General features: G+C 37.4%; 1 protein-coding gene across 1 annotated transcript; it reads right to left on the reverse strand.

Moving 5' to 3' along the window:
* Nucleotides 1–4,881: 4,881 nt before the first annotated feature.
* Nucleotides 4,882–5,820, reverse strand: LOC103051399 (olfactory receptor 14A16-like). Its single transcript, XM_007445440.2, has one exon. The coding sequence runs from the start codon at nucleotides 5,818–5,820 to the stop codon at nucleotides 4,882–4,884; it is 939 nt and encodes a 312-aa protein (XP_007445502.2).
* Nucleotides 5,821–11,541: the final 5,721 nt, after the last annotated feature.

An 11,541-nucleotide genomic window follows, 5' to 3' on the forward strand; every position in this document is an offset into this window, starting at 1 on the left:
AAAATATTTATCGGTTGAACATAAAAATGGAGAAAAGTAGCTTGATTACCAGTTTAACCTAAACTGAATTAATTTACACTTCTGAAATTGATACTGAAAGAAGAATTCAGGTATTTTCAAACTTCTCTGAGTTTTGCAATGTGGTTCTGAACCATCCCCTGATAGAATACATTTGCCAGAGAAATTCCTTGCAAAAGTGGGCTTGTTATGAAGTATACATAAAAAAATTTCATACCAAAGGAAAGTGGTTTACCCAAAATACATGACTTTGAGAGAAAAAGTCTCCTTTGAGTCAAACTCAACACCTTGGTGGCTTTTTGAACACATACAAGTTTTACTCACAACAGTGAGTGGAAATAGTAGGTCACTGTTGTAATCTTGGATAGTTTTCAACTTCCCAGTCTAGTCTTCAGTTGTGGTATCCCCTGCATTCTCCTATGATAGTATTACCTGGAGTCTGATCCCACTTCACTGCCATCCTCAAATCCTACCCCTTGAAAAGAATTATTAGGAAAGCTTATGTCCCACTGAAGTTTTAGTTAAAACACCCTGTGAAGCATTTTGCGAAAAGATAGTGGCCCCATAAGTGCCAAACATGAGGTGAAGGCTGGGGTGGGGGGGAGATGCTGGGCTGAGATACAGTGACTCTATGGCTGAGTTCTCTGGGGTCTTGAATTATAATCTCTGCAGTCCTACTTCTACCCTTTAACGATGACATCAGTTATATTCTGTATTTATTAAGTCATTTCGTTTTGTCTAAAATGTCAGATAGTACTGATTTAATCATACTTATTTAATAAATAACTAAATAGATAATTTATCCCAGGGAAGTGGACAGGGTTCCCTGTGCTATCAGCTTGGTCAACTGTTTACTAGATCTGTCCCTTCTGGACCATAAAAGCATCCAGGGAGGTGATTCACAGCTCCTGCTTGATGAGCAGGTGATGGCTGTGGCTGAGAAGGCCTTCACACAACTCTATCTGATGTGCTAATTGCACCCTTTCCAAGATTGGAGGGCCCTCAAACAGTCACTCATGTCCTAGTCATCTCATGACTTGACTTCTTCAATGTGCTCCACATGGGGCTGCCCGTGAAGACAGCCTAAAAGCTTCAGCTGCTCCAGAATGTTGCAGCACAAGCATTAATGGGCATACCTCAGTGTGCCTATGTAAGACCTCTGCTTCACAAGCTGCAGTGGTTACCAGTTTGCTTCTAGGTGTGATTTAAGGTGCCTGTTGTCACCTATGAAGCCCTACATAACATACGGCCTGGTTACTTGAGGGATCACCTGTTCCTCATAGCATCTGCGCAGCCAATTTGATCCTGCGGTGTTGGTACACTCTGGGTTCCTTTGATTAAACAATGTCATCTATTGGAACCCTGGAAGTGTGCCTTCTCCATAGTGGTGTCTGCCCTCTGGAATGAGATCCGGATGGCCCCCACTCTTTTATTGTTTAGAAGAGCCATGAAGACCTGGCTCTTGCTTCATAGTGCTTGCCAATTTTTAACTTTATTGTTTATGTCTTATTGATTTTATTGTAATTTCTTTGATTGTGTATGTTAATAATAATAAAAGGTGGGATAAAATATTATTATTAGTATTGGTCACACAGTCAGCCAGATGTTTAGACTGGATTTGGCATTTTTTCCACCTATTGAGTCCTTCCCAAGGACCTGGGATAGGCAGATGTTGTTGCTTGATGGTGTTAAAGGTATTGTCACAGGATATAAGCTGTTCCAAGTAAAGCTGCCTTTTGCAATTGACTGATGGTGATTTTGTCAATGCCAGTGGTCTTCATGTGGTGCTCCAGATGTTTTGAGATTGAACCTAAACACCTATTACTATTGGTACTATCTTTTCTTTCTTTTGCCAAAGTCATTCTACTTCGATTTGCAGGTCTTTGTATTTTGTGATTTTCTCTAGTTCTTTCTCTTCTCTTTTGCATTCTCCAGGTATTGCAATGTCCACTATCCAGAATTACTATTATTATTAATTATTATTATTATCCCCCAACTAATTTTGTTGCCCTTCACTAAACTCCTTTTTTAAAAAAATAAAAATCATCAGTATCTTACAGAGTTGCTTCACTGGCCAAGGAATCTGTGTATCTTGCAAATATTGGAAAGAGTGAGGACTTTATCTGATAGAATCTCTATTTCCCAAAATGGGAGACATCAAATCAAATGCTTCTGTGGGTGTCTTCTCCTCCAAATTATTTGGAGGGCTCCTGTCCGTACAACATTCAACTGTGTGCTTAGAAAGACTTTCATGCTACAGTTAAGAGTGCAATATCTTTAAACATAAGACAAAATTCCAGTTATATTTGCAATCCTCTACCTTTTCTTTTCTTTTCTTTTCTTTTCTTTTTCCAGAGCTGTACCTGTAATTCCTACTGAAAGCTCTAAGAATCTTAAAATATTGTAACTGACCTTTAAAAAAATCTGTGGATATCCGGGGGGACGGGACCCTTCAAAATGGCTTATAATTTCATTGTAATGTGTACTGATTTCACCACCAATTGGATTATTCAGCAATTTGGATTAGTAGTTTTATACTGAAGAATAGACATTCTGCCCCCATGTGGTGAGTTTCAAGAAAAATGAAGCATCAATTTTACTAATGGTTCTCAATTTAGGTTCTTTAGCAGTAATCTTTTGCCTCCCTCTTGTGTCGGTTATACAGAACAGCTTTTCCAAAATTAGTTCAAAGCAGTTTGATCCAGCTCTTTTTCACTGGTCATGTCACAATATTTAAACATTACAACACAACCATGCTATTTTAAAATGCATTGATAATTAACAAGCTAGGATTAGACTATTTAGCAATTTTTGCATGTAAGCATTATTACATACTTAGTTATTGCTTATTATTACATACTTAGTTATAATGGACTTACACAAATGTGAAGTTACTATATAGAAATATGGTTTGCTTGCTCTTTTTTTTTTTTTTTTTTGGAAACTGATGCTCTTTAAATGTGTTGAATATAATTCCTCTAATTCTCAAGCCAGCATGGCTTTTGGCCTTCTCCTGAGAGCCAAAATCTATTTTAATCAAGCCCACTTTACTTACCTTGCAAATCTTATTATGTTAACCAGAAAAAAATAACCATATATGATCATGCCAAACACTATTAATAATGAAAAGTTTAATTAAGCATCAGCACTCGGTTGTTCTTATCCCTGTGGTACATATCTGATCAATAAAATCTAACTCAACCACTGGATGGCAAGAAATTAAACTGCATGGAACTGATCCAGCCAAAAGCATATTTGAAGTTGTTTGCAGTTAGGGAATAAAAAGACTCTGATCAATGCATGGAAATTGCATTACAAATTGTGATTATTGGGGAGGGAAGTGAAAAAAGGGAGAGAGGGAATGTGCATTACAGTGCCACAGCACAATGTCCCAAGCTATGGGACACTGCAAATCATATGGTCTGCATTGCAATGTCATAATTAATGCACATTTCATCATTCCCCTTGACCCTTGAACATCTATTGTTAGAAGATGGGAGGGGGCAGAAGGGGATCATTCTGTAATCTACATTAACTAAATTTGTTCTGTTCTTGAACAGATATGTGAACCAGAATGCGGTACATTTTAAGTTTTACACTTGCCTCAATCTCTCAATGCAATTCTCATAATATTATTCTTTCAAGTTATGCAAAATGTTTATATTCAGCTAGATTATTCCTATTTAGTACATAGATCTTTTCCCCTCTATTCACCCTGATTCTAGATTTTCATATTTAGGATTTATTTAATGGAATTTGGCTGAACCAGTTCTCTTTGACCACTCTATATATGAGAAATAAATCATTTATAAATAAATATTTTTTGTTGGGTTAGTTGCAACTTCCTTTATTCATCTTTTTTATCCTGGGTCACCCAGAAAAGCAACTGCATCTTTCTCTCCCTCTCTCTCTTGACCCTCTTAACCCTTGTTCTTCAGCCTAGTGAAATTTTATTGTCAGCCCTTCAAGGTAGGCCAAGTCAGGAAACGAATACCACAAGAAATACTGGATCTCTACTTTATTGATACAGGTTTTAATAACAGAATCTTGAAAACAGACAGCATATCTTTTTCCCCTCCTCTTATACCAAAGAGAATCAAGGCAGGACAATCTTAATTTCTTTCTCACCCTTTCCCCTGGGCTAAGCTCATGTTTTACTAACCCTCACCGCACAACCTTCTCCGAGGTCATCTCTGTGTGCCTCTACAATTATGATGTCTGTTTGTCTAACATGAAGTGGGGTGGTGGGGCAAGGTTTGTGGGATAACATATCCATTTTACTTTGGCTCTTAGGAGCTAATTTCATCATTCTAAGCCATCATAGTTCAGCTTGGTGTGATGTATGAAGCCAATCACTATGGCTTATGACTTACTGTTATGCATGAGCCATGATACTAAGGCATGCTAATTAAAACACAGTTAAACTAAACTATGGATAAATGCAGTGTGAGAGCCAATAGTGGTTAAGGTATCAGGCTGGAAACTGGGAGACCGTGAGTTCTAGTCCTGCCTAGGCCCAAAGCCAGCTGGGTGACCTTGGGCCAGGCACTCTCTCTCAGCCCTAGGAAGGAGGAGGCAAGGGCAAACCACTTCTGAAATACCTAGCCAAGAAAACTGCAGGGACTTGTCCAGGCAGTGTCTGAGAATTGGACACGATTGAATGGATTAAAAACAAAAAAAATGCATTATACAAACCCAGCCAGTGCTTCTTATAACATGCAAACAAACAAACTTGAAATTTGTGAAAGGCAGATTTGTGCATCAATCTTATTATCCTTATTGGCTACAAATTAGATAAAATTGGGGGAGGGAGGAGAAGAAGTCTGTTCCACATTTTAAAGAAGCAGCCTTCTATGACAAAATTTATTTTACTGTAGGGAATTGTATCTTTTTAATGCATTTTTTCAAGGCCTTTTTTAATTCTTTGTTCCTCAAGCTATAAATCATGGGATTTAGCAAGGGCGGAACAACAGAATAGAGAAAAGCAGCCGCTAGATCTTGACTGACTGTGGAAGTTGACCTTGGTCTGGTATATGTAAAAGCTCCAGTGCCTAGAAATAAACAGACAATGATCATATGTGGAAGGCAGGTGGAAAAAGCTTTGTATCTTCCCTGGACAGAGGGTATCTTCAGCACAGCTGAGAAAATGTAAACATAGGAAACAAATATTATAGAAAAACATATAGAAGCCAATACATAACCAAGGACATACATTAATATGTCATTTATATATGTATCGGTACAGGAGATCTTAAGGAGCTGTGGGACATCACAGAAAAACTGACCAATGATATGGGATTGACAGAAGGATAACCTGAAGGTGTTTGCAGTGTGCACAATAGAATAGAGCATGCTAGCTATCCAGCAACCAGCTGCCATTTCACCACATACACTCCAGTTCATGATCACCTTGTAATGCAAAGGGTGGCAAATAGCAGCGTAGCGATCATATGCCATTGCTGTCAGCAAGAAAAGTTCTGCATCTGCAAAAGTTATAACCAGGTAGACTTGGGCCACACAGCCAGAAAAGGAGATCCGTCTAGAGTTCTTCAAGGCATTCCCCATGGATTTGGGGATGGTGACTGAGATGTAGGAAATGTCAAGAAAGGAGAGGTTTGCAAGAAAGAAGTACATCGGAGACCGAAGGTGATGATCAAAGGTGACAGTGGCAATGATAAGGAGATTCCCTATCAGGCTTCCTAAGTAAATTAGTAGAAATATAACAAAATTGAGCAGCTGCAACTCTCGCTGGTTAGAAAATTCCAGAAGAAGGAATTCATCCACTGAAGTTTGATTGGACATTTTGCACCTCAGATATAGTAACCTGTTTTTAAAAAGTCAGAATACCAAATATTATAGGTTACAATGAACAGAACTAGGAAAAAAAAACTTTCAAAGATTACTAGAGAAGGAAGATGTGAAGCAGAGGTAAGTCCTCTGATTTAGAACTTCCTTGTGGGCAAAAGATCTGAGAAATTTTGTTCCCCTCTCCCCCAAAACAGAACACTCTTAATGAAATTAGTATTTGCAAGAATGTTTAAATCTACATTTAAGGATTTAAACACATTTACTTTAAAGAAAAGCATGAATAAGTAATATTTCAAAGAATTCATTACTAAAGTTCTCTCTTTACACAGCATTATTTTCAAGAACAGTCCCCTCTTCCTCTACATTATATCTCTGTTGCATTAGACATAGCAAAATCTAACAGTATATTGCTTACTATCCTTTATGCTCACAATGACTCCCTAAACATAAAGAAATACATTTTTTTTTTGGTTTCAGTAATTTAAATTACTGCTAAATTACTCCAATTCCATATTCTCACCTCTTGAACCATGGACAGTTTGCAAAACAAATTATTTAAATATATTTCTCAAATATAAATTGCGGGTTACATTTAGAACCATGTCAGATTAATGAAATGCATTAGTATAGTATGGATAGTAATTTTGAGGACAGAAAGAGATAGAGATAGCATCACTTTTAAAGATGATGATGATGATGATGATTTAATGTTACCTTTCAGGTGACTAGTAATGTCCACACAGTGATATATCCAACAGTGCAACATGGGGACAAATACTCTGCAGAAATTATTGTTTTGTCATTTAAAAGACTGTAAAATATCCACTTGGAAGTTTGCATGGAATACTCCCAAACAGAGACTGAATCAAGAATAGCCCAGTAGGACTGTGAGTAACATTAAGTAGTACATATGATGATGAAATATCACAGTCTTCAGCAGGTAGGTTACAAAACTCTGGCTTTATTATATGAAGGCCACTTAAAAGGTTTATATGAAGATCTTTCTGACTTACTTGCACTTTATTTTGAAGTTCTTCAGCCAATCAGTCCACGAAGACAAGATAAACATACAGTCACAAAGGCAGTTTAGGAAAAGGAAGCAAGGAAACAATATCTGGAGAACAAATATAAAAAATTGTGTCCAATCTCTAGGGAGAATTGCCTCATGTTATCTAAAAGTCTGTGTTGGGTTATTCTATTGTCAGTTGAACTGAACAGAACTACTTTAATAAGAGTGAAAAAAGTAATAGGAAAGCAATTAAATAATGTTATTGAATGTGGCTGACATAGAATTGTTCATTGTAAAATAGCTTTCTTGTTGCTATTGTCAAAATAAGTCTTTACAGTTCGAATATTAGATATTTTCATGATAATCAAAGAAGTATTCAAATTATGGGTCTGAACTACCATCCACCATAGACATATTTACAGGTCTACAAACATTCATTCATTCATTCATTCATTCATTCATTCATTCATTCATTCATTCATTCATATTTCGAATTTAGACACTGCCCATCTCACGAGGAAGTAACTTTGGGCAGTTTACAGAAAAAACAGGAGTGGATCTGTAGTGAGGGGGAAAGGACTCTACAGGATATACAAAGGATAATATTCTCTCTATTTTTCTTTCTTTCTGAAAAGGGCAGCCTGGCAGAGGTCATGTATTGCATATTTAATCAACAGCTGAATTACCCAAATGTAAGGTATCAATATTTTGGAAACTGAAGCCTTAAAGATGTAACTTTAGAATTAGAATTTAGATTTAGATCCCCCCCGCCCATCTGTATCCTCTTAGTTTAATGTGTGAATTAGATTACAGCTACCCACACAATTCTGTGGTTTTCTGAGACATTTGACATGATCAGGCCCATGATATGATATATCCAACATTATGCAAAGACCCAGCTCTCTGGAGAAGCTCTAGTGCTGGGAAAGGTGGAAGGAAATAGAAGAAGAGGACAACCACCAGCAAGGTGGATGGACTCAATTACAGTGGCAATGAATGCACCATTGGGAGACTTGAAAGACCAGGTTAGGGCAGATTGTCATGAAGAAGATCTATCTATGTGGTCACTAGGAGTCAAAAATGACTTGATGGTGCATAATCAATCAATTAATCAATTATAGATCCAATTAAATGCCTGGCTGCCAATCAAAGATACATTCCAATTTGCATGTATCTATGAAGACAGACTGTGACTCCACCCTTTTTAGGCATGTCTTTGTCTTCAGTGCTGTCAATAAAACAAACTGTGCTTCAATGCAATATAATGTGTCCTGGTCTTCAGTTTAAAATGAGCTTATTTGAAGGAAATATGTCCTACTACAAACTGATGTTTGAAATGGGATGACCGGAAACACAGAAGCTGGAATTTTGCTTCAAAGTCTCCATGTGTATGAGATCCCATCCATATAGTAGAAATGCTATTAAAAACATCACATATGTGTTTTTACACTGTCCCTATTACCAGTGTGGTCAAGAAATGTTCATTCTTCCTTTATTGACATGTGTTACTGGTCATAATGAAAGTTTTCTTCTTGATTTTCTCCTCTCAGATAAGGAACCCTTTATTACATACAATATACCTAGATTTTGCCTGGCAGCAATTAAAATTCAAAACAGATAATTAAGGGTACTGGGCATGAGTAAACTTACTGAGAATTATTTTACTGTTGTCTAATCTTTATTTGTTTTAAAATCTTTTTTATGGACTATAGAGGGTCCCTTTTAGTCTATAATTTTAGTATTAATATTAAGAATGTTTCTAGAGATATTTTAGTGTTTTAATTTATAATATTGTATTAGCAATCCTAGCTTTTATTCATCTTTTATCACTTATAAGTGTCAGTGAAATTATTGAAATAGATGTAATTTTCCACAAGTGACCACAATAATGTTTTGTCATTGTTGGAATTTTGCTTCTGTGGCAAGCACCAGATAATCCACATTGAACAGCATAATAGGTAAGATTGTCTCCTTTTCCTCTAGTGTCTGTGGGAGTGCTGTGGGTACCACCCTGGAGGACTGTGGTGGCAGCACCACCGTTGCAAAGTGGCTTTTGAAAATCCTCAGGAATTTGAAGTGCCCCTCTATGAAATCCCATGCTAGATCAAAGACACTAGAAAAATAACAATGTGGAAAAGTACATAGGGGCAAGTGGAATTCTCTCTTGTGCTTAATGCATTAAGCATCATTTCATTATTATGAAGGGACTTGTAATGGTCTGTGAGAATGTCCCACAGGAGGAGTGGGAGGTAGTGGCACATTCAATGCACTGGTCAGACAAGCGGCAGCTGAGCCCACAGAAGCGATGGGGGCATGGCAAATGTCTCAGAAGGGACCTTCCTAGTTTCTTGGGCTGTAAAGGTGAGGGGGGAGAGATCTACTTTCAGACTTGCAAGATTCTGTTGCTGTAACCTTACAATAAAGGCACTGTTAGTACTCGTGGTTGGTGCTTCTGGTCTGGACTACCTTGCAGGGCTGACAGGACTGGAATGACTGCCTCTCTTCAGCCTGGACACATCCCTTACCATTCAAACAAAATTTGAAATACCAATGAAAGCCAGGAGACCATTTCCTTTTATACTTGTAATAACAGAACCGTCCTGCCAAATTACGTTGCATTTCCAATTTGCTATGTTTGGAAGCAGAGAGGAAGCATTAGGCTGAATTTAATACTATCATTTTAAAATCAAGGGGGCATTGTTGTTCTTGTTCTTGTTGTTGCCTGCTCTTTGCAATGGCAATCTATAAATGCAAATAGAGAAGATCTTCCCCACATTAATTCAAGTTGACATCTTTTCTTTCATGCTTCTCAGAAACTGTTGCCTGTCTTGAGTATTTGGTCTACAGATAACTTGAATTTTAGTACACAGATTTCAATAAATGCATAAAAGCAAAGCAAAGTTACCTTTATTTATAGAAAATGGATATTAATACATCAGTAAGGCAAAATATTACAAGGCACTAACACATTTGAAAATATCGCTTAACAGTTCATTTTAATGTCTGTCTGAAATCGGTTTGTTTCTTCATTTTGAATTTTTTTTAAATATTTTAATTAAAAATATTAAATTTCAATATTTTCACATGGTCCTATCCATTTTTTACATGTCCTTACAAATGGCATCCCTGGATGTACCTTCTTTTCTGCTAAAATAAGATGCAAATAATACTATATAATAAGTATTAGTTACAGTATTTCTAATTTAACAGGGGATAGCTGTAATTATGAATTTGTTTATAACAGTTTAGCATTCCAAAGAAAAGTAGATATTCACTGAATGGATAGATTACACTAGATCAGACCAGAAGGATTTTTAAATGAAATCCAAACTAACATTCTATTATTCTATCCTATCACAAAGAACTAATTCATCCAAATAACAAAAGGATGTTTCTTACAAGTTCCAGTGTTATCTTAATCAGTAATAGTGGTTAAGATATTAGATTAGGATTGGGAAGATCCAGACACAAATTTACAGAGTCACAGAAATCCACTAGATGATTTTTGGGCCACTCACTTTTTCTCTCAGCCTTAACTACATCATAAGACTTTGTCACTGGGGTAAATGGAAGGAGGGGACATAATAAGTTGTCCTGGGTCGCTGAAAGAAAGGTGGGATATAATTGAAAACAAACAAACAAATAATAAAAAGTGTCTGTGCATATGTACACACAGTATAATAAATACATATCAATTAATGTACTCCATCTAGTCAGCACACAATGCTGATGTTTTGATTTAAAACATGATAAATGGTACAATAACGGGGACGCGGTGGCGCAGCGGCATAATGACGGTGAAAGTTGCTGGCCAGAAATGGTCGACGCTTCAGCGGTTCGAGTCCAGCCTTCGCGTTAGCAGGGTGAGCTCCTGTTTCCTCTCCAGTTCCTGTAAACCCAACAGTTCGAAAACTCACGTGAGTAGATAAATGGGTACTCTCACTCCGGTGGGAGGAAAAATGCTGGCGGCGCCTTGCAAAAAGGAGTCGGGAGCAGTTGCCGGTAAGCGCGAAAAAATCGTGCGCGCCCGAAAAGGGCGCGAAGCAACGGAAACCCTGCCTCCTGCGCTCACCAGCTGGGCTCTGCCCTAGGAAGGAGGCTCTGGCAAACCACTTCTGAAACAATTGCCTTGAAAACTGCAAGGACTCGTCCAAGCAGTCACTGCAGAGTCGGTAACGACTGAGCGCAGATAAAAAAAAAGTACAATAATGTGATTCTTCATAGCTTCCCAATTGTACCATTTTGTAAATCATTGCAGCTGTCCTTTGTAAACTCTGGAGAACAGACTGAAGATTGAACCGATTCCTTAGGAATATGAGTTGTTACAAATTGTCCAAGAATTGGGTGTTCCTATAGACAGGGCTCAGAAGGACAGCACCATCAAGCAAAATTAAGAGCTATCCCAAATACCCTACCATCATAGTGATTGGAAAAAGTAGTACGAGTGCATTGGGAAAGATCTAACATCACATGAATCAACCTATTCTGGAGCTGACACTGTAGATGGAGAACAGCCAGAAACAACAAACTAATAATAGTAATCCAGGTAGGACACTATCAAGGCATGAAGCAGCTGCTTAACCATTTTTGAAGGATGATGTGAAAAAAATTCTCCCAGTATTCAGCAGGCAAAAATTACAAGTTCCTATAGTTTTATAGATTAAAGTATTTAAAGTAAGTTTCTTATCGATACTCTCATTTTAGAA

This window comes from Python bivittatus, unplaced genomic scaffold, assembly GCF_059951505.1.
Source record: "Python bivittatus isolate LINGU-HERP-01145 unplaced genomic scaffold, Pbiv_v1 ctg000470_np1212, whole genome shotgun sequence".
Lineage (NCBI taxonomy): Eukaryota > Metazoa > Chordata > Lepidosauria > Squamata > Pythonidae > Python > Python bivittatus.